The 24,421-nt window shown below is 41.3% G+C and overlaps 1 protein-coding gene across 1 annotated transcript in view; it reads left to right on the top strand.

Annotated features, from left to right (window-relative positions):
- Positions 1-24,421, top strand: part of OTUD7A (OTU deubiquitinase 7A) — a 365,641-nt gene that overhangs the window by 199,718 nt on the left and 141,502 nt on the right. Inside the window, exons 3-4 of the mRNA XM_059180212.1 lie at positions 3,613-3,708; positions 5,787-5,941. Of these exons, the coding sequence (XP_059036195.1) occupies positions 5,791-5,941 (151 nt within the window). The 5' untranslated portion in view covers positions 3,613-3,708; positions 5,787-5,790. The remainder of the gene's footprint in view (positions 1-3,612; positions 3,709-5,786; positions 5,942-24,421) is intronic.

The following is a 24,421-nucleotide window of genomic DNA, read 5'->3' as shown; positions in this document are numbered from 1 at the left end:
GACATTAACCTTCCTATTTCATAGAGAACAAAGCTCCAATGTGTAACAAAATGTATGGATAGTGCATTCCGGCAATATTTCAGTTTTGGCAGTATTGCCCAAAGTGTGGCATAGAACAGCTTCCGTCAGAATTGCCTCATGTGATTCCCCAAGGGGATGAGCCCTTCCACTAGCCCCCCACCTATGACATGCGTTCTGGTGTGTGTACATGTACACACGTGCTTGCGCTCACACCACAGCCCAGTACAGAGACGCAGAGGCAGAGAGCCACAGAGATCTGCAGTTTAGGAAGACTAATAACAATGGCTTTTGTCTCCTCTAGTCTGTGGGTAGGCAGCATGACAGCTTACACTGTCACAGGAATTAAGGGGACACCGATGGGACAGAGTATGGCTGGGGGTTGGACAGGGGTGAGGCACACAGCCTTGTTCCAGGAAGGCAGAACTCTGATGGAAGCTACAGGAGGAACATTCTCAGTGAGAGGCAGCCAAGAGAACACACTTGGGAGTGTGTAGGAAGCTCTCCCCGGAGGGTGGCCTCAGGGAGTCCAGCGCCTGGGAGGGAGAGATCCAGGGGCTGGAAGAGGGGCAGGCCAGCCCAGACTGCTGTGGGACACAAAGATGGGCATGGGAAGGGCTTCTATATTCTCAAGCTCATGGTCAGCCCTGCCTTGCTGCCTGAAGGGAAGGTGGAGAAAGGTCATAGACCACTCTTGAAGCTAGAGGTAGAGGACAACATGGGGAGACCCGGGCTATCCCAGCAGTGCCCCCCAGAGAGCTCTCCCCTTCACCAGACCTCTGTAACCTCACAAGTGAAGAGGAGTAGTGAGAATACCTATTCACTACAGAGGATGTTCGGTGAAATGGTTTTCAGGAAAATGCCTTGCCAGGGATTTGCTCTTTGGGATCGTGTAGTGACTCCTCTCATGCTCAGACAGTCACCACTGTCCTGGTGGTCTGTGACCAGCACCAAGGCTGCAGCCCTCCCTCAAGCCACACAGGTGGCCCCAGGAAGATAACAGGCCACTGACCATACCCCACGTACCCTGTTAAAAGCCATCTCTCAAGTGCTCAGGGAACAATGCTCTCCTCCAATGTGCCCCTTACCCGCCGCATAAATCAGGGAGACATGCCACCCCCAGTTAGTCTGGGTCAAAGGGCTGCTTGCGAACCGAAAGTGGCAGACACACACGCAGGTAGAAGTAACAGAGAAGGGATTTCTCAGTGTCATTTGTCATCACTTGTCACATAGCAAATGGAAACCTCTGCTCCTCTCTCTTTTTTGAGACATCCAAACCCTGGGATGTTATAACATAAAGGGTCCTTACTCACCTAGTCAAAGCACTGTATTGTGCAGGGAGGGAACTGAGCATGGGCCTGAGGTGAGGCCATCCAGGCGCTAGTGATGGGGTCACTTTGGCACCAAGAGATTAATTCCAGGACCCAGATGTACTGCTTCTCTGAAGGCAAAGTCACAGCAAAAACAGCTTGACACACCACTGTTCCCAGGGTGAGACACTCAGAGGAGTTCTGTCCAAGGACCAAGATGAGCAGGCATAAGCCAGATGGCGGAGCCAGGACAAGGCCCCCCTGGAACCTCACATCAATAGTACCATGCCATGTGCGTGCCTTGGTTCATGAAGGCTGAGCAGCCCAGTGGTACGCTTGAAGAGGTGGTAGGGAAAGTGGGGTAAGTGTGGTCAAAGTGGCCAGGAGCCCATAGTCCCATGACCCATCTCCCTGTCACCACACTGCATGACTATGAGGCCTTGGAGGCGGTGGAGGTATTAGGTTTAAAAAAGAAGTCTTTGAGGGGATAGGCAGAGTAACTTCTTGCCATGCAAATGTTTATATTTGAATGTGATCCCCAAAAATTGTATTTTAAACCCATTCTTTGATCTCTGCATGGATTACAAGGTACAGAGGAGGAGGTGTGGACACAATCCTGGACTTTAATGCTGGTGAAAGCTTGACATGGTCACAGCATGGTGACCTCTATAAGTGGAAAAGTGATTTAGACTGAGCTACTCCCAATACCAAAACGTGGAAACAACACAGACACCCAGCTACAGATGAATGGATAAACAGAATGTGGTACTTCCATTCGATGGATATTCCTCAGCCTTGTTGTGGACTGCATCCGGGGGTCCCCCCAGAATTCATATGTTGAGGCCCTACCCCTCAAAGTGGTATAGTCAGAGCTGGGGTCTTCAGGTCTTCATGTGGATAGAGCCCCCATGATGGGATCAGTGTCCTTATGAGAAGGAGAAAGAGAGCTCTAGTCTCTCAGTCATGTTGAGGACAAGCAACCAGGCGGCAAGCTACAAGCCAGGAGTGGGCCCTTACCAGACACCAGTTCTGCCCACACCCTGATCTCGGACTTCTCAGCCTGCAGATGGTGAGAAATCATTTTCTGTGGTTTAAGCTGCCCGGTCTATGGTATTATGTTACAACAGCACACAAGGCCCAAGTCAAGCCTTAAAAAGGAAGGAAATTCTGATACCTATTACAACACAGATGAACCTTGAAGTCATTATGCTTGAGCAGAACAAACCAGTCAAGAAAGAACAACACCATATGAACAACACACCTAGAATGGCCAGATTCAGAAACAAAGTTGATGGTGGTGGCCAGGTTCTGGGGTTGGGGACAAAAATGAACGTGAATGTTTAATGGGGACAGAGCTTTGGTTGGGGAAGATGAAATAGTTCTGGAAATAATGGTGGGGACATTTGCACACAACGTAAATGTCAATGCCACTGACGTGTAGACTTCAAAAAGGTTAAAATGGTAAATTTTGTATTATGTGTATGTTTTCACAACGAAAAAAAGCAAGATTTAATGTATTCATATGGTAATTGTAGTAAGGTTTTAAACAGTTCTGTAGGGGCTCCTGGGTGGCTTAATGGGTTGAAGCCTCTGCCTTCAGCTTAGGTCGTGATCCCAGGGTCCTGGGATTGAGCCCTGCATCCGGCTCTCTGCTCAGCAGGGAGCCTGCTTCCCCCTCTCTCTCTGCCTGCCTCTCTGCCTACTTGTGCTCTCTATCTGTCAAGTAGATAAATAAAATCTTTAAAAACAAAAAAACAAAAAACAAAAACAGCTCTGTAGGTGCAGCTGGGTGGCTCAGACTGTTCAGTGTCTGACTCTTGATCTCGGTGATGATCTCAGGGTGGTGAGATCAAGCCTCACATCGGGCTCCGTGCTCAGCTAGGAGTCTACTCAAGATTCCCTGTCCTTCTCTCTCTGTCTCTCACCCCCGTGCTCTTGCTCTCTGTCTCTTTCTCTCTCTAAAATAAATATTTTTAAAAAATAAATACAAAATAAATTAAATCGCTCTGTATTGTGAACATTGAAATATAGATAGATACTTGCTAAAATAAGGAACACTGGGGACCCCCCTCCCTTGCAGAAACCACCCCTACAGATATGGGGGTGGGCCCATGCTGACGGTGGGCCAATACACAGGTGCCCGTAGGGCTCAGGAGAGCAGCGGCACACCACAAACAGTTGGCCTCAAATGCAGCCTCATGTGACAAGAAGCAGAGCCTTCAAGCCTTCAGCTTCTGCCTGCAAATAAGAATAACGTGCTCTTATTCTCTGATTTGTCCCCCAGGTGGAAGAGTGACAAGAGAAGAACCCTCCCAGGCAAGGCTCTGGTCTGCGGGGAGAAGGAAGAAGACAATCTCCTAATTGGTACCATATACATCAGGTCCAGTAATTTTCTTACTTTCTAGCAACACCAACCAAAAATTCCACCCAAGGAAGAGCCACGTGCAAGATGGCGTAAAAAACAATGAACAGCTCTGAGGTCGCACACCTCCCTGCCTGATCCCCCATCCCCATGGTCTGGAACCTTAGACAGACTTATTTCCGCCAGGCTTACAAATGCAGAGAGGGGCTCTGAGACGTTAGACCGCATGTCCCAGCTCGTCAGAGTGGCGGGTTAGAGTAGGCCAGCGAGCCTGACTCTGAAGTAGGAGCACCTGTCAGAGAATCTGTCCCCCAAGCAGAGCATCCGAGTGGTTACCTGGGAAGAAGGAACGGGGGCATTCATCAGTAGCATGGGACTTAAGCCCACAGCAAGTAAAATTAATTACATGCTTAATGAGATGCTTACTTTATACAGGTATAACATTTTCCGTGAGCTTTCAGATCCGGATAAAATCTGCAGTGGGCTCAGCAAACCTCCCGTAATGGTCCAGCTCATTCATGTTTTTACTTCGGTGGGCCTGTGGTCTCTGTTTTAACTGCTCACCTTAGCCGTGTGCCAAAGCAACCAGAGACATGTGAATGAGTCGATGTGACTATTTTCCACTACCACTTTATGGACAAACACAGATGGTAGCTCCCACTTGACCCATGGGTCATCATTTGTCCAGACCTTGCGTATGCAGATCTAGGGAGGCATTTCCATGTTGTCAGCCCTGACCAAGTATCCACTAGTGACCCGGCACTGGTTCCCAGGTATGAGCCTCCCAGGCCAGGTGCGGGCTGCTTTCCTCCAGCAAAGTTGGCAGGTGCGTTCTGTGGTCAAGCTGCAGGATGCCTCTTGTATCTTTCTAACCGGGACTTGTTCTACCTGGGAAATCTCGCATCTTTTTGAATTTTGTTAGATTGTGCCTGTGACTATGACGATCCTTGGAGAGATGACAGACAGCGTAGGTGTGGTACTTCAGTCGACTCTGGATTGTGTGGACTCTTTCTTGAGAGCCAAGTGGGGGGTGAGAGCCGAGGGAGTGGGTTGGCTCACAGATAAAGCCATAATTGGGATGTAGTCGGCAGTGCAATCGCCGGAAGTGGAAGTGTTGTGAGCTTTGTTAACTTCGTTAACTTGGAAAGATATTGGAAATCTAGTAACTTCAAATTAATCAATGTGTACGAAGATGTTTGATTTTTTAAAAACAATCTAGTCTGTCTTCTTTTAAAATCTTTTTTATTTAAATTCAATTTAATTGACATATTCTATATTACTAGTTTCAGAGGTAGGAACCAGGGATTCATCAGTTGTATGTAACACCCATTGTTCATTGCATCAAAGGCCCTTCTTCATGCCCATCACCCAGTTACCCCAGCCCCCCACCCGCAACCTCTCCAGAAACCCTCAGTTTGTTTTCTATAGTTAAGAGTCTCTCATGGTTTACCTCCCTCTCTGATTTCATCTTATGTTATTTTTCCCTCCCATCCCCTATATTCATCTGTCTTGTTTCTTAAATTCCACATATGAGTGAAATCACATGGTGTTTGTCTTTGTGTGATTGCTTTATTTCACTTAGCATAATAGTTCCATCCACATCATTGCAAATGGTAAGATTGCATCCTTTTTGATGGCTGAGTAATATTCCATTGTATTTCTACACCACATCTTCTTTCTCCATTCATCTGTCAAGGGACATTTGGGCTCTTTACACAGTTTAACTGTTGTAGACATCTCTGATACACACTTTGGGGTGCAGATGCCCCTTCGAATCACTATGTTTATATCCTTTAGGCAAATGGAAGTAACTGCAATTGCTAGTCTGTCTTCAGTCTGCTGTCATTGGAATGGACAAAGTGTAAGGTCAGAAGTGCTGGAACTGGTAATGCCCCCTGGGCTCCCATGGAGCTCCCAGAGGGGTGATACTTGGGTCTGATTTTTATTCAGTGTCTTCCCTGAAGAATGGGGTGTTTGTCCAATATGGACAGAAATGGTTTCGGCTCTCCATTCTCTGCATGTGTGGTCACTTGCGGGCACTTTTGCCTCCTACATCCCTGCTTACAGCCCTGTGGCTTCTCTGTCCTTTCTTGCAGATGGATGGTTTCTAGCCTGCTTGCAGACCCCACCTCGGCTGAGTGTTGGGCAGCCCGTCTACATGAGCCTATGACTCTTGATATGGACGCAGTCCTGTCAGACTTTGTTCGGTCCACGGGGGCAGAACCTGGTCTGGCCAGAGACCTGCTGGAAGGTAAGCTGGCCTGGTCATCCTCCTGCCATTCTCCTGGGCGTAACGACCTTCTAACCAGTGGGGGAAAAAAAAAAGATAAGAAGGCTTTTGTTACCTGACAGTGATACTGGGCTCATAAAAAGAAAAAAAAAAAGTTGATGAAATTTTTGTTAATCTTGGCTTTATTTTGTATGGACTCAATTATTCAGCTTTCTACAGTCAAAGTGCAGAAAGCATTAATGGCTTGGCTTTGCAGTAAAGTTTAAAGATAGTCAAAATTTATCAGAAATTACTTTTTTAAAGGAAATAGAAAACAGCAGAACTAAAAGAACATTGAAGAGAACACTTTTGTTGGAGACCTGAACGTTTCTTATCTCTATCGTGACTGAGACAAAAATACCTCAGGTCAAAGTTTTTGGTGAAGAAAAACCACATTGTAGCCAGTAAATAGATGGTAATAATTCATACACAAGAAGGCCAAATTCCTCCTTAAACCTTAAGTGTAGATATCATTTGTTCCATGGGAAATGTGCAGTTTCTGTCTCAGGCTCCAAAATGGATTTACTTTGTTTATTTTTAAAATCTCTTTGTGTGCCTGTGTGTGGTGCAGTAGAGATAAGAGGTGGAAAGAGCCTGTCGTAACTTCTCGGAACAAACAAACGTGAGAGAGCTTTTGAATGATTTCTCTTGGCTTCCGATGTATAAACTGCTGTTTATGGAATTAGCTAATTCTTGGTTAAGTATCCTAAGTCACAGTTATCCCTTAATTCATTTAGGGGGCAATGTGGGTTAGTACACTTTTTTAAATTATTTTTTATTTTTTATAAACATATATTTTTATCCCCCGGGGGTACAGGTCTGTGAATCACCAGGTTTACACACTTCACAGCACTCACCAAAGCACATACCCTCCCCGATGTCCATAACCCCACCCCCCTTCTCCCAAACCCCCTCCCCCCAGCAACCTTCAGTTTGTTTTGTGAGATTAAGAGTCACTTATGGTTTGTCTCCCTCCCGGTCCCATCTTGTTTCATTGATTCTTCTCCTACCCCCTTAACCCCCCATGTTGCATCACCACTTCCTCATATCAGGGAGATCCTATGATAGTACACGTTTGCATGAAAAATGGAAGTAACTGCTGAAATCCCATAGAAAATTAAGAACCACCTCTTCGAGGGTACTGAGAAAATGCCAGTAGGGTGGTAGCCAATGTCATTTTTAACTTTCCCTGAAGCTCCCAGAATTTCAAAGAAACTCAGGGTGCGGAATAAAAATGGGCAGCAAATGTTTGTGGTGTACATAAATCAAAGTGCGATTCGCACCCCCTCCCCCGATTGCCCATCCCCTCCCTGACAGTCCCGCTGCTCTTCCTCCCTGAAGTGAGCAGCTGTGCAGAGAGACAGGGCCAAATCCTGACCCAGCCACTTACACGCTCTGCCACGCAGGGCAGACTGTTTTCTTCCCTTAATCTCATTTTTTTCCCAGTATATTGAGCCTAACCCTAACCCACCTTCGAGGATGATTGTGCACATTGGAAGCTCTGATGTCAAATGCTTGCTGGGGTGACTCGCGGGTAACAAAGGCTCCAAAAGCGGTCAGTGATGACCCCAATTGTCACTTCAGTCCTTGAAACTGATGCTGACATTGCTCTGAATGTCTGGATGGCCTTAAGCAGGAAACAAGAGTTGCCAGCTCTTTTCTTCCTTAATCTTATTTTTTTAAATGAAACTACCAAAAAACTGACCTTTGGGGGTACAGTTCTAAGAATGATGCATAGGTTTATGTTATTACTTTCACTCTAAGACACAGAACCACCTCGTCCCCCACACCCCTGCCATCTGCCCTCCTGCTGTGTTGGGTCGTCCCGTCTCCCACCCCGTCTGCTGGCAGCCGATTTCTGTCTTCCGTCACATTCGCTCTGTCTCTTTCAAGACTGCCATCTAAATGGAGTCATGTAGAACCTAACCTTTTGAGACTGGCTTCTGTTCACTCAGCATCATTATTTTGAGATTCGCCCAAGTTGTGCCTGTCAACAGTTTGTTCCTTTCTATTGCTAAGTGCAACCCGTCCTCGAGATGGACGACAGCTGGGTTCTCCAGTTACATGTGTAAGGGCATTTCAGTTGCTGCCAGTTTGGGGCAGGTATGACTAGAGCTGCTCTTAAATGTGTATTGGACAACTGGGCTTTCTGTGAACATCATTTAAATTTTTCCACAGTGCACGTGCAAGAATGGGATTCGCTGGTTTATACGGTAACTGTACATTTCACTTTATTAGAAACTGCCAAACTGTTTTCCAGAGTGCTGAACCATTTTGCATTTCCACCAGCAGCATAAGAGAGTCCCAGCTGCTCCACATCCCCATCAGCACTTGGTGTTTCTTTCCTTTTTTTATTATTTTCTCCATTCTCCTAGGTGTGGAATGATATTTCTCCACCACTTTGGTTTTCATCTCCCCACTGAATGATGATGTTAAATGTTTTGTTATTATTCTCCATCCGTATCTTCTCTTTGGTGAAATGTTCACTCAGTTCTTTTGCCTATTTCTAAATGGAGTTGTTTGATTTCTTGTAGTAGAGTTTTGAGAGTTCTTTTATTTATTCTGAGAATAAATCACTTATTAGAGATGGGATCTGCAAATATTCTCCTCTGGTCTCTGTCTTGACTTCTTATCCTCCTGCAGGTGCCCTTTGCAGAGCAGAAGATTTTGATCTTGATAAAGTCTAATTCATCATTTTTTTTCTTGTATGGATCATGTTTCGGGTGACATGTTTAAGAGTCTTTGCATGACCCTAAGTCGTGAAGATATTCTCCGAGGTGGTCTCTTGAAAGTTTTATACCTTAGATCTCTGACTCATTTTGAGTGGATTTTTGTAGAACATCTGGGGCAGAATTCATTTGTATCCATATGGGAACCAAATTGTTTCAACACCATTTGTTGAAAGTATCCTTCCTCCACTGAGTTGCTTTGCACATTTGTCAAAACCAACTAAGTGTATCTGTGGGAAGCTACTTCTTGATTCTGATTCTGTTCCATTGATCAATACATCTGTTCCTCTGCCAGTATTTCTCCATCTTGATTAGTACAGCTTCGTGGTGAGTCAAAGTCAGCATGATTCTTCTAACCTTATTTTTCTTTTTCAAAAGTGTTTCAACTACTCTCTTTCCTTTGCCTTTCCATATACATTTGAGGATCAACATATGTCTCTCTATAAAATTTCCTGCCGGGATTGTGATTGGAATTGTGTTAAATCTGTAAATGAATCCTATATTTTGCCTTACAATCCATGAAATCGGTGTAGGCTTACTTTCTATTTATGTAGGACATCTCTGAATTATTTCATCAGCATTTTGTAGTTTTTAGCATATAAATCCTAGGGTTTTCTTGTGTTATTGTAAATACTATCTTTTTAAAAAAATTTTAGTTTCTAATTGTTCATTGTTAGTATCAAGAAATACAATTGATTTTTGTGTGTTGCCCTTGTATCCTACAATATTGCCAAACTCAATTATTGTCCTAAAGTATACATGTATGTGTACACCCTCATGCATGAGTGCACATGCGTGTGTGTGTGTGTGTGTGTGTGTGTGTGAGGATTTTCTACATAGATAGTCATGTTGTCTCTGAATAAAAATAGTTATATTTCTTCCTTTCCAATGGGTGTGCCTTGTATTTATTTTTCTTGACTTATTGCTCTGGCTAGAACATCCAGTAAAAAGTTGAATGGTAGTGGGGAAAGAGAGCATCCTTCCCTTGTTCTAGATCTTAGGGTGAGAGCAGTCCCCCCCATCAATCTTTCACCATTATGTAGAATAGCTATAGGTTTTTGTAGATGTTCTTTATAAGTTGGAGGAGAGTCCTTTCCTATTTTGTTGAGAGATTTATCATGAATATGTGTTAAGTTTTTCAAATGCATTTTCCATGTCAATTTGATATGATTAAGTGGGTTTTTTTTTTCCTTCTTTAAACTGCCTGTAAAACAGATTATATTGATTGCCTTCTAGTAATAAACAAGCTGTCAGTCATATTTAAAGATTTTCCTACTCTGTGTTTTTCTCTTCTCCTTCTGGGACTCAGATGATATGAGTCTTAGAATTCATTATTGTCCTCAGATCACAACAGTTCTTAAAAAAAAAAAAAAAAGATTTATTTACTTTAGAGAGAAGAGGGAGGGGCAGATAGAAAATCAGATTGCACAGAATGCAGAGCCCGGGCTGCCTGGATGGCTCACTGGGTTAAGCCACACCTTCGGCTCAGGTCATGATCTCAAGGTCCTGGGATCAAGTCCCATGTCCGGCTCTCTGCTCAGCAGGGAGCCTGCTTCCCTTCCCCTCTCTGCCTGCTTCTCTGCCTACTTATGATCTCTGTCTGTCAAATAAATAAAAAGAATCTTTAAAAAAAAAAAAAAAAAAAGAATGCAGAGCCCGAATCAGGGCTCGATCTTACAACCCTGAGATTACGACCTGAGCCAAAACCAAGAGTCCTGTGCTTAACGAGCTGTGCCACCCACATGCCCCATGATCATTACAGTTCTGTTCACTTTCTCAGTCTTTTATCATCAATGGTTCCAATTAGATCATTTCTATTAATCATTTATAAATTTACTATTTCCTCTGTCAGCTCTATTTTGTTACTGAACCCATCCAGGTAGTTTTTATTTTGTTGTTGATTTTTTTTTTTTAAAATCTTTAACATTTTCACTTGATTCTTCTTTATTTTTTTCTGTTGCTTTGCTGAGACTGTTTTTCAAGAGTGTCCTCTTCTGTTGTAAAATACTTATAATACCTGCTTTGAAGCCTTTGTCAGGTAATTTCAATATCAGTTTCATTTCAGTATTGCTATTGAAATGTCGGGTTTGGGGTTGGCGGGGGGGGTGTTTGGGTTTTTTTGGTATGCTGAGTAAATTTAGATTGTACTCCTAAACATTTTGGACATTATGTTTTGAGACTGTAGTTGTTGTTTAAACTTATGGCACATGTTGTTTTTGTTTTAGAAGGCACTTGCCCCAATTGGGTTCAGACCAGAAGTTCCAGGTACCCTGAGATTCCCGTGCATTGTGGGTCCAAGGTCAACTCTATGTGGTTCTGTCTCATATGGGTACCACCTAGTGAGTGGCCAGTCTGGGACCTGGGCAGTAGTCTGTCCCATATTTCACTACGCAAAGCCTCTGGAATATGTTTAGGATCAAATTCATACACGTATAGCTCAGAGGGAAACCTGAGAGTTCATAAACAACTTTAAAGAGTTGCTTTCCCAAATTTCTGCTTCATTGTCATCTCAATAGTGCTGGGTCCCCAGGCTTTGTTTATTCCCACATTCGTACACACTTGATTTGACTGTGCTTATGTCTGAACTAAGCAATCAAAATCCAAAAAGAAAAAAGTCATGGAATTTACCTCTGGGGATCATAAACCCCGTGATTGAAGAGGAACATTTTCCCCGTCTCCCAGTTTTTGTTTCCCGCCATCCCTCATTGCTGCGGCAAAATTGCTTCAGGTCTGGGGCACTAGAGAGCTGAGAAAATTTTTTGAAGAAAAAAAGACAAATGAGGGGTTTCTACACACCCTCTGAATGTTAAGAGACTGCTTTTTTGCTTCTGGGGTCAGAGCTAGAGGGCTTTTCCTGGAGCTAATGCGCACTTCTGGTTTGGGGGCTGCACTGAGTTCACATGGAAGAGACTAGAAGAAAAAGTGAGCAAGTCACCGGCAGTTCTGGATACTTTGAATTAGGGTCTTCTTCCCCCATCTGCCTGCTCTCACGTACTCCTCTGAATCCCCCAGTAACTGCTCCAATGCATTCTGTCCTGGTGTCCTGCTACTTTCAGCAGGAGAGATGGACTACAGTGTCCCTGCTCCAGCTCAGCTAGGGTGGATCCTGTCCCCTGTCTTTACCAGTGGGCAAACTATGGTTACAAACAAACTGTGGTTCTTTCAGTTGTGAGAGTTATTTGGGTCAAAATTTTTTCCAAAGCCAGTGTGTCAAAGATGAAATCTTCTCCTGGTGATCTTGCTAAGGGCAAAATCACACAGTGATGGCAGAAGCTGGGTGAAAATGTCCCTGGACCCTCTCTGCCTGCTTTTTAAACTTCTTCCTGAGTGTTTTTAATTACTCATTTCAAAATGAAAAGTTTAAAACACATATATAGTGATGGGAATCACAACAGAGCAGAGGACAGAGAATGAGAAGAAAAAATAACATGGGTTGATAAAGAACCTGACCAAAAACAAACAAACAAATAAACAAACAAACACCTGGCCAAAAAAAAAAGACAGGGTAGGGACAACACAAGGACAGAAAATAATGCACGGTGATTTGCCTCCAGTGAGGGGGTGCATTCTTAGCTGGCTGTCTCATCCCTTCACATCTGCCTATTCCACGTTGGCAAAGTGGTCTTTCTGAAATAACGTTGGTTTGAATGGTCCTGTCTCCCCAAATCCTGTTTTGATAGCCCCTGTTACATGTAGAATCAACTCCCCAGCATAGCGCTCTGTTCCTTTCAGCCTGTGCTCTGTTCTGCCCCTTCCCGCATCTCTGGTGCATTTCTGCACTGTCCTTTCCTCCAGACTCACCATCCAGCCCTGTGCTTCAGATCAGGCTCAGTTCATGCATTGCCTCCTCCCTCTACACACACTCTGTCTCACTTGGAGGTTCTACTCTTCTTCCAGGTTGGTGTATGAGCACCACGACAGCAGACACCGTGGTGGGTTTTGCTCAGTATCCCTCTATTATTTAAAAAGATTTTATTTATGTATTTGACAGAGAGAGAGAAAGAAAGAGAGGGAGAGGGAACTCAAGCAGCAGGAGCGGAAGAGGGAGAACCAGGCTTCCCGCGGAGCAGGGAGTCGGATGCGGGGCTTGATCCCGGGATCGTGACCTGAGCTGAATGCAGACGCTGAACGACTGAGCCACCTGGGTGCCCCTTCAGTGTCCCTCTAACACCCAGTACATGCCACCCAGTACATGCCAGTCTTTCAGTGGGATGATCTGGCTGCTGGCTGTATAGCAATAAGCAACCAGATGAAAATCATCATCCTCATGGACACAGACAATAAATAGCATTAATCAATTATATAGTATTTTCATGGTTAGTGCTATGGAGAAAACTATATCAAAAGGAGGGGCTTGGGGGTACATGTGGATGTAGTTTTTAATTAGGGTTGTCAGAGGAATACTTATTAATAAAAACGGGGTCTGAGCAAAGATTTGAGGCATGAGACAGTAACGACGTAGCTATCTGGAGAAAGAAGTTTCCAGCAAGAATTGGAATTAATTGGTCATTCTTTGCCATTCCTCAAAGCTTCGCAGACTTCTGTTGTCACATATATTTGATTTTGTCTTATTTTATAATTAATCGCATACTTGTTTTCTCATTTAAATTGGAAGTTCCTAGAATCAAAGACAATAACATTGACAATAGTAGTTAGTATTTATGTTGGACTGCTATATGCCAGACGCTAGGTTCTTTAAATGTGATGTCTCATTTAATCCACACAGTGAATTGGAAAAGTGTTTAGATTTCCCATTTTATAGGCAAGAAAGCTGAAGCTAAGAAATTTCCCTGAAGTTATACATCCAAAACGTAGCAGAACCAACATTTGAACCCAAATGTGTCACTCAGCTAGGTTCTTTCTGCAAAAACTTCTGTCGTTTATCTTCATGCCTACTGTCCTCGACTGTAACAGCTTTTTGTGTTGCTGTATGTATACAAAAGAGTTTTAACTAATCACCAAATGAATATTTTAGTCACCCATTTTCTGATACGGCTAATTAACTTTTTAAGTAAAATATTACTTTAATAGACCACAAAAACTATTCAAAAAATAGAACTAATAACTAACAATCAGATGCCAAACACTACATACACTGTCTGGCCACTTTAAATATATTAAAAGTTAGTTAACAAGATTTTTGAGTGGTAGTCCAAATGCATGAGTTGTTTACAAAGTATCTGTTCCCTTCTTAAAGACAAAGCAACTCTCATGCTTTACAGTAACCATGAGTCTTAGGCGGCTCTACCAAGATACTCTCTTCAGTGCACCCAGGCCTTAATTTTGTGGTGACCCCGAGGAAAAAAAATCGTCAAATAAAGAGCCAAGTTGCATTTAGGAAGAATATTAACTGGAAATTAACATCTCACATGCCCCTAGTATAGTCCTAGAATCCTTATGGAATTTGCAAAGTTAAGGAAAGTTAATGGCAACTAAGTTAAATTGTATTCTCATATATATATATATATATATATATATATATATATATATATATATATATATATATGTTGTCCACACATTTTAAGTTGCATGTCTATTTACCAGTTGAGTTGAAATTTGAGGACTAAAGTACTCAGAGTTGGTTTTGGGGAAATGTAACCTCTTTTGTAATCCTGGGGCCCTTAGATTTGAAACATACATGGTTTGGAATTTTCCATTCTTGGTCCTTTCTTGGTCCAGCTCACACAGAGAGGTAACTCCCAATAACTTACCAGTCCTAGTGACAGGATGTCCCATTAACACTTACATCTGGCCTATGAAAACTTTTCCACAACTGGGGACAGCAGCTGCTGACTTAGATTAACTATAATAATGCCCCCAAAGAGTACACCCAAGAAATGGGGGAGGGGATGAAGGCAACTGAGAGAAGAATGTGTTTAGTAAATTTCTCTCATTAGCCCACAGCTGTGAATGGGATCTGCCCACAACAAACCCACATAGTTGTTGTGGGCATTCAACAGAGTGGACAAGATGAAATTGGAAGTGGTAGAGCAGAGGTCAGAGGCGCCAAATGGGACTCTGCCTGAAGACTGGGCAGTTGCTGTCACTGATCCATGACTTAAACATGCAAGAAACTGAGGTAGGCTCCAGAATAGTGTTTTAATTAAAATGAGAAAAGTGTTTCAAGGCTTGATATCCCAGCTGTATGTAACCAGAACATTGTTTCTCTTCAGTCAAGCTAGTTCTGAAGCCTCATCTTGAACACATGCCATTCATTGCTGTAACTTTTTCAGGTTTGCATGATTAAAAGCTTAAGTGGGATCATTCTTGGATGGGAACAAAAAAGTGGCCTGGTGACCTTAGATCCTAAACAGGAGGTAGAGGAGGAGAAGGTCTGATGGGTTCTGGCCAGTGAGTCTAGAAATACCGTAATGCAAACACTTGCTTCTCTCCCTGCTGTCCTGCTCCCACTGGGGACAGCTCTGCCATTATACTAGACATACTTAAAATAATACAACCAAAATTTAAAAATCCTGTTTAGTATCAGACTTTCAAGATGCCTTCTCTGGCATGGCCCCTGTTTAGGAAGACACATACTCTCTTTAGATAGGGGAGAGTATTTAAGTACTCTTGGAAACACACTGAGATCCAGTACAACCACGTGTGAGGAGTTTTCTTTTGGGTTGCTAATCAATGATTAGCAACCTCATTTCCTTTCCATTAGGGTAGACTGTAACCCCAGGCACTATTATTGGCCTATTTTATTGGCTTTACTCAAGAGGCTGTCCTATCTTGGCTACTTGAAAGGAAATGTTTCCTCTCTGGAAAGCCAACCATGTCCATGACAGTCTTTCTCAATCGATGTCTCCACCTGGGCTATCCCATAACCCCCACCTTTTAGGGTTCTTCCACCTTGCTTTGCTGATGTGCACATTCTTAAGGGGCTCCCATCCCAGTGCCCTCAGTTGTGTGGACTGAAATTAATTGTGTTGAAGAGGGAGGGTCAAGAGAACGGCATCCCCTGGGGGAAGATCCTCTGATATTGTGGCTCAGAATTGGAGTCATCTAAAGTCAACTATTTTTTAAGATTAAAAAGTAGCCGTGAAAACCAAAATCAATTTTTTAAAAATTTGACTGAGCAGGAAAGGGAAAGTTGCTACATATTAAGAACTCCCACCTAAGCAAAAACAATGATGAGGTCAGTCTACAAGGATGTACTAGGGACCTCTGACCTGGATGCTGGACATCCAGTATGGAAGAAGGAAGGGCTGTGCCCTCTGCTCTCAAGTACTTAACAACCCTCTGCTGTCACAGGTAGCTAAATGGCCAAAATGAGGGGTCTAAGAGGAGAACCCAGGTTGGCTTAGGGTGGTCCAAGATCATACCATAGGTTGCTGAGGCTCAGAGGTGGAAAAGGAATTTAATAGGCAGAAAGGGGTGTGTGTGTGTGTGTGTGTGTGTGTGTGTGTGTAAGGTTGGGGAGTTGCAGATTCCAGTCAGAGGGAAGAGCATTTGCAAATGTATGGAAGCATAAAAATCAGAAAAGAGAAGGAGCTCAGTATTGCTGTGTCACAGACTGACTGGAGGGGAAATGGCAGGAGATAGATGAGACTGTGTGAATGGACACATCTCAGAAGGCCTGGGGTTCCACGCAGAGAAGTTACCCTTTAAGCAGTGAGAAGCACTGAAGGGAAGTAGGGAGGTCCCAGGAAACACTATGAGACTAGAGTGCAAAATAGATTGTATCCCATTTCTGAATCCTAATTGTCTATGGTTCTGCCTGAAGAACTGTGCCTGCCAAAAGCATGAGCCTGAGGGTCAGAGGGAAAGGGGATCATTAATTAGCCACAGTCCTCATGATAACAACTGGTGCCACTAGAGTTCATATCTCTAAACCAGTAAGGAGATTTCTGCTACCTTCCAGGCAAGGGATAATGAGCAATGAGCATCTGTGACTGCACATTGGGTCAGTAAGTTATGGGATCAACCTCCCAGTGATCTGGTTCCTTCAAACTCCCACCATGGGGTCAAGCATGCTTTGGGGAATTAGTCTCACAGACTGCCTCTGGTTGTTTCCAAGACACGGATCAAGGACAGGATTGGAATGGCCATTTCTCATTATTAAGATCTCACCAGATCAGCTGTGCTGTGCTTATGTAAGAGCTCAGGGGTGACACAGGCCAAATGAATGGGATGTTTGTCATGGCACCAAGAGTTGAGGAGGGTCCTCTGGCTACTGGTCCTCAGTTGCCCTCATTCCTCTGAGTTGACTTTATCCCATCAGTAGACACTCCTCAAGTTTGTGGGAATGTGAGACCAGGCTTCTAGTGCAGAACTGTATAGCCACAATTTTTTGGTGGTACCTAGCATTTTCTATATACATAATCATATCTTCTGCAAATAATGCCACTTTTCCCTTTATGATTCAGATACCTTTTATTCCTTTTTCTTGCATGATTGCACGAAGATTTCCAGCACCATGCTGAATAGAAGTGGTGAGAATGGACACCCTTGCCTTGTTTCTGGTCTTAGAAGGAGACTTTTTAGCTTTTCAGTGTTGAATATAATGTTAGCTATGGAACTTATATATGATCTTTATTATGTTGAGATATAGTCTTTCTATACACAATTTCTTGGAAGTTTTTACCAGGAGAACATGTTATATTTTGTTGAATGTTTTTGTGCCTCTATTGAGATTATCATACGGTTATACCTTCCATTCTGTTAATGCAGTGCTACATCACATTTATTAATTTACATATGTTGAACAGTCCTTGCATCTCAGAGACAAATCCCACGTGGTCATTTATGATGATCTTTTTAATGGACTACTGAATTTAGTTTGCTAGTATTTTGTTGAAAATTGTTACGTCTATATTTATCAGGAATGTTGACCTCTGGTTTTCTTGCAGTGTCCTTATCTGAATTTTGTATCAGGGTAATCCTGTCCTCATAAAATGAGTTTGGAAGTATATCCTCTTCTTCAGACTTTTGGAAGTTTTCCACAGATTGGTGTTAAATCTTCCTTAAATGTCTGGTAGAGTTCATAGATGAAACCATCTGGTCCTGGATTTTTCTCTGTGGCAAAGTTTTTGATTACTGACCTATCCCCTTACTCATTATTGAACTGCTGAGATTTTTCTATTTCTTCATGATATAGTCTTGGTAGGTTTTATGTTTCTAGTAGTTTATCCACCTTTTTCATATGTTCTGCAATTTCTTGGCATATAACTATTTATATGGTCTTGTACGATTCTTTCTATTTCTGTGGTATCAGTTGCAATGTCTTCTCTTTCATATCTGATTCAATTTATTTGCGTTCTCTCTTTTTTTTCTTGGTAAGTCTAGCTAACAAATTGTCAATTTTGTTTATCTCTTCCAAAAACTAGCTCTTAGTTTCATTGGTTTTTCTATCGTTTTTCTGATGTCTGTTTTATTTTATTTCCACTCTGACTTTTATTTCCTTCCTTCTATTAACTTTGGACTTGGTCTTTCTTCTTTTTCTAGTTCCTTTGTGTATAAAGCTAGGTTGTTTATCTCAGGTCTATTCTTTTTCTTGATACAGGCATTTATCACCATAAAATGCCCTCTTTAGACTGTTTTTGTTTCATCCCATAGGTTCTGATATGTTGTGTTTCCATTTTAATTTGTCTCAAGATTCTTTTTCATTTCCTTTATGTTTCTTCTTTAACCCATTGATTGCTAAGGACTGTGCTGTTTCATTTCTAAATATCTGTGAATTTTCCAGCTTTTTTCTATTGTTGATTTCTAGTTTCATATCATTGTTGTCAGAAAAGACAATTGGTACTATTTTAACCTTCTTAAATTTGTTGATATTTGTTTTGTGACCTATCATATGATCTATCCTAGAGAATGTTTATGTGTGCTTGAGAAGAATGTGTATTCTGCTGCTGTTGGGTGGAATGTTCTGTGTATGACTCCTAGGTCAACTAAATCTAAAGTATGATTCAAATCCAGCATTCCTTGTTGGTTTTCTGTCTGGATGATCTATCTACTGTTGAAAGTGGGGAATTAAACTCCTCTGCTATTATTTCATTGTTGTTGTTTCTCCCCTCTAATTTGTTAGTGTATGTTTCGTGTATTTAGGTGCTCCTGTGTTGGGTGCATATGTATTAAGTACTTTTATATATTCTTGATTAATTGGCTCCCTTACCATTATAAAATTATCTTCCTTGTCTCCTGTTACTTTGCTGTAAAGTCTATTTTATTTGATATAAGTATAGCTACCTTGTTCTCTTTTGACTTCCACTTCCATTTACACTTTCTTTCGCTTGTAACCTATGTGTATCCTGCAACTGAAATGAATCTCTTACAGGCAGCATATAGTTGGGTATTGACTTTTTTAATTTACCTATAATGTATTATTTGCCCCAGAGATACAAGTCTGTGAATCATCAGGCTTACATATTTCACAGTACTCACCATAGCACATACCCTCTGCGGTATCCATAACCTAGCTCCTCTACACCTACCTGCTCAACCCCCAGCAACAATCAGTTTGTTTTGTGAGATTAAGAGTCTCTTATGGTTTGCTTCCTCCCAATCCCATCTTGTTTCATTTTTTTCCTTCCCCACCCCCGACACCTTCCCTGCCTCTCAAATTCCTCATATCAGAGAGATCGTATGATAGTTGTCTTTCTCTGATTGACTTATTTTGCTCAGCATATCCTCTAGTTCCATCCATGCCATTGCAAATGGCAAGATTTTGTTTCTTTTGATGGCTGCTTAGTATTCCATTGTGTGTGTGTGCATATATAGATAGATATATAGATATATAGATCTATATATCTTCTTTATCCATTCATCTTCTTTATCCATTCATCTGTTGATGGATATCTAGGTTCTTTCCATAGTTTGGCTATTGTGGACATTGCTGCTACAAACATTCAGGTGCATGTGCCCCTTCAGATCACTACATTTGTATCTTTAGGGTAAATACCCAGTAGTATGATTGCTGGGTCATAGGGTAGTTCTATTTTCAACTTTTTGAGGAACCTCCGTACTGTTTTCCAGAGTGGCTGCACCAGTTTGCATTCCTACCAACAGTGTAGGAGGGTTCCCCTTTGTCCATATCCTTACCAACATCTGTCATTTCCTGACTTGTTAATTTTAGCCATTCTGAATGGTGTGAGGTGGTATCTTATTGTGGTTTTGATTTGTATTTCCCTGATGCTGAATGATGTGGAGCACTTTTTCACGTGTCTTTTGTCCATCTGGATGTCTTATTTGCAGAAATGTCTGTTCATGTCTTCCGCCCATTTCTTCTTTGGATTATTTGTTCTTTGGGTGTTGAGTTTGATAAGTTCTTTATAGATTTTGGATATTAGCCCTTTATCTGATATGTCATTTGCATATATCTTCTCCCATTCTGTCAGTTGTCTTTTGGTTTTGTTGACTGTTTCTTTTGTTGTGAAAAGCTTTTGATTTTGATGAAGTCCCAATAGTTCATTTTTGCCCTTGCTTCCCTTGCCTTTGGCGATGTTTCTAGGGAGAAGCCACTGTTATTGATTTTTATCCATCCAGACACTCTGTGCCTTTGATTGAAGAATGTCATCCATTTACAATTAGAATCATTATTGTTAAATAAGGACTTACTAATGTCATCTTATTGTTTTCTGGCTGTTTTATAGCTCCCTTTCTCCTTTCTCCCTCTTTATTGGCCTTCCTTTATAGATTGATATTATGTAGTGGAATGCTTGAATTTCCTTCTGTTAATGTTTTATGAATTTACTGTAGTTTTTTGGTTTCTGGCTGTCATGAGGTTTACATAAAACAAGTTTTTTTCTGCAATAAGTATTAATTTTATATTAAGTAAAAGCTGTAAGCATCATACACATATGTAGAATTACAGTAACTAGTTATATCTCCTCACCAGAGATTATCCGTCTGTGTCTAATATTGGAAGATCAGGGTTTAATTTTATTAAGGTAAAAGGTAAGTTTTTCTTTTTTTTAATTATGTTATGTTAGTCACTGTACTGTGCTTTATTAGTTTTTGATGTTTCCGTGATTCATTGTTTGCATATAACAACCAGTTACAATACATGTCTTCTGTAATACCCATCACCAGGCTCACCCATCCCCTCACCTCCCTCCCCTCTAAAACCTTCAGTTTGTTTCTCGGAGTCCACAGTCTCTCATGGTTTGTCTCCACTCTGACTCCCCCTGCTTCATTTTCTCCTTCCTTCTCCTAATGTCCTCCATGTTATTCCTTATGTTCCAAAAGTAAGTAAAACCATATGATAATTGTCTTTCTCTACTTGACTTATTTCACTTAGTGTAATCCCCTCCAGTTCCACCATGTCAACGCAAATGATGTCTGAGTAATATTCCATTGCATATATGGACCACATCGTCTTTATCCATTCGTCTGTTGAAGGGCATCTCAGCTCCTTCCACAGTTTGGCTATTGTGGACATTGCTGCTATGAAGAACTTCTCAAACTCAACACCCAAAAAACAAATAATCAAGTCAAAAAATGGCCAGAAGACATGAACAGACACTTCTCCAAAGAAGACATACAAATGGCCAACAGAGACATGAAAAAATGTTCATCATCATTAGCCATCAGGGAAACTCAAATCAAAACCACAATGAGATGCCACCTGACACCAGTTAGAATGACAAAAATTAACAAGGCAGGAAACAACTAATGTTGGAGAGGATGTGGAGAAAGGGGAACCCTCTTACACTGTTGGTGGGAATGCAAGTTGGTATAGCCATTTTGGAAAACAGTATGAAGGTTCCTCAAAAAGTTAAAAATAGAGCTACCCTATGACCAATTGCACTACTGGGTATTTACCCCAAAGATACAGATGTAATAAAGCATCTTATATTTGTTAACAGTTTATTTTATACTGATAACAACCTCAATCATATACAAAAAGTCTACCCTTTTGCTCCCTTCTTTGTGTTTTTGATGCCATAATATCTCTTTTTATAATGTGTATTTATTAAAAATTATTGTAGCTATTGTTATTTTAATACTCTAGTCATTTAATCTTTATTCTGGAGTTAAATAGTTAACACTCTACCATAGTATAGCATTAGGGTATTCTGAATTTGACCATAAGGCTACCTTTCCCACTACATTTTATATTTTCATATTTTTTTCATTTTACTCATTAGTGTCCTTTCATTTCAGCTTAAAGAACTTCTTTCATCATTTTTCATAAGGCAGGTCTCACAGTTATGAACCCCCTCAGCTTGTTTTTCTAGAAAAGTCTTTATCTTCCCTTCATTTGTGAAAGATAACTTTACCACGTATAAAGTATTCTTGGTTGGAAGTTTGTTCTTTCAGTACTTTGAATATATAATCCCACTCACTTCTGGCCTGTGAGATTTCTGCTGCTTCCACTGGTACCTCTTTGGGTGTTTCCTTGTGAGTTACAAACTTTTTTTTTTTTCCTCTTGTTTTTTTTTTTAAGGTTATTTCTTCATCTTTGATTTTTGATAGTTTTCTTATCATGTCTTGGAGAGGATCTCTTTAAGTTGATTTGGTTTAGTGACCTATGAACTTTATAAATTGTCTATCCACATCTCTTTCCAGATTTGGGAAATTTCCAGCTATTATTTCTTTAAATATGCTTTCTTCCCCCTTCTTCCTCCCTTATACTTCTGAGACTTAAGTAATTCATAAATTTTTAAAAATATTATCCCATAGATCATGTAGGCTTTCTTCACTCTTTTTCATTCTTTTCTCCTTTTGTATTCCTTTGACTAAATGATTTCAAAGATTCTGTCTTCTATCTTACAGATTCTTTCTTCCACTTAATTCATCTACTGTTGACACTTTCTATTGCATTTTTCACTTCATTCATTGTATTCTTCAGCTCTAGGATTTCTGTTTGGTTCTTTTTTGTGATTTCCTTCTTTTTATTAAACTTCTCATTTTGTTTCTATATTGTTCCCTAATTTTATTGAATTGTCTTTCCGTGTGTCTTGTAGCTTGTTGGGTTTCCTTAAAACAGCTGTTTTGCATTCTTTACTAGCTAAATTGCAAGATCTCCATGTCTTTGTAGTCAATTGCTGGAAGATTATTGTGAGCCTTTAGTGGTATAATGTTTACTTGATTTTTCATATTCCTTGAAGTTTTGCATTACTGTCATCACATTTGAAGTAGCAGTCACCTCCTCCAGTCTTTACTAACTGCCTTCAGGAGAGAAATACCTTCCCTCAGTCAGGCTAAGGATTTTGAGGCTTTCTCAGACCTTTTGTGGATACACCTGCTCCATGTTTCCTGCTCCCTCTTGTGGCTGAATTCTTAAGCTTGTATGACTTCTGATCTGCCATGCTGACAAGCCTCCCTTTTGCTTTGCCAAAGGCTGTGTTAAAAATCAAGTTTTGGTTTACAAACAGATTTCTTCCTAGAGTGCTGATCTGAGCCAAATTTCTGTGTGTGCTCACTAGCCATCTGCTAACTTTCACCAGTGTTGGGGGTACTCATTGGCCAGCTGGGGTATCCATTGGTGAACCGTTTACAGTGGCTCATGGGCAGATTTTTTTGATGGAGTCCATGACCCGGTTAGTAGGATCCACATCCTTTTAATGCCTCTCAAGAGTCTTATATGCCACTCTCCCAGCCTTTCCCCACCGCTCAGTCATGCAGCTCATAACTCAGTAATCTGGATCAGGTTAACTTCTTTGGCAGCGCCCCATATAGCAGGGAAAGCTGGTGCTTACCCACATAATCAGGCTCTCCCCCATGGGAGAAATCATGGACCAAGATGGTTTCTTCTGGCATTAAACTCTGCTACCTTGGGGAAAAGATAATGCAGGTAAAGTCAAACTGTTCTTCTAATCTTCTCCAATGTGACAAATCCGTATTTTTTTTCTTGCTCCAATGTTGTGCTGGAACTTCTTCTCTGGGAACCTGGAGTTCTAGGTTCTTTCATCCATGCGTGATTATCTAAAACTGTGTTTTACATGGGTGCTCAAACTGTAACTTTTCCTGGCTGGAAAGGTTCATGACAGGGTCTATAGCTAGGACTGAGGTCTGCATGCCTATTACCCAACACATGAGTAAGTGAGAATTGTCCTGGATCCCATGGCTGCCACAAAGGCACTTTTGTCCATGAATGAATGGCAAATTATTCTTGGAGCAGAGAGTGGACAAAAATGCAAGATGTCTTATTCCACCATGATGCCGACATCACTTCTTTATAGTTCTTAATTTGAATTGAAATTACTAATATGACTTAGGATATATTTTATTTTAAAAATAGATATTCCCTAGATCTGTTTACTACAGTCTTAGAAACAACCATCAGCTAAGCCGTGAGCAACTCTCATGTCCCAATTGTGCATGCCATTTATCATTTCTCATAAAAGGAGTGAGGGCTCCTTGGAGAAATGCCTGATTTCAGTTCTGGGCAAGATGTCAGCTGAGTCAGGAACACCGTAACCAGAAATTAGGAAAGTTGTCTATGTGACCTGGTCTTTTCAAAAAGACAAGAGCCACTCTGGAGAAGCTCCCATAGACAGAGGTGTGATAACTGAAATGTCAATAAACACAAGTATAATAATAGTGAGATTCTAAACACATCAAATATGTTTACATGCATAAATTGGTAATGACACTGAAAGACAAAGCGTTGATATTTTTGGAAGATGTTAAGGAACCAACTCATTATTTTGAATAACTGAACAATAATAAAGGAAAATAAGCATTGTCCTGCCTTTCTAATACCACCTACTATCACTGTGTAACTAAATAGTTAATGAGAGAAATGTTCTCTTTATAAAAGTTTTTGAGTTTAGGAAGAAGGGCTGAT

The sequence above is a fragment of the Mustela lutreola genome, chromosome 7 (genome assembly GCF_030435805.1).
Source record: "Mustela lutreola isolate mMusLut2 chromosome 7, mMusLut2.pri, whole genome shotgun sequence".
NCBI classification, from domain to species: Eukaryota; Metazoa; Chordata; class Mammalia; order Carnivora; family Mustelidae; genus Mustela; species Mustela lutreola.
This window is presented reverse-complemented; position numbering and strand designations above follow the sequence as displayed.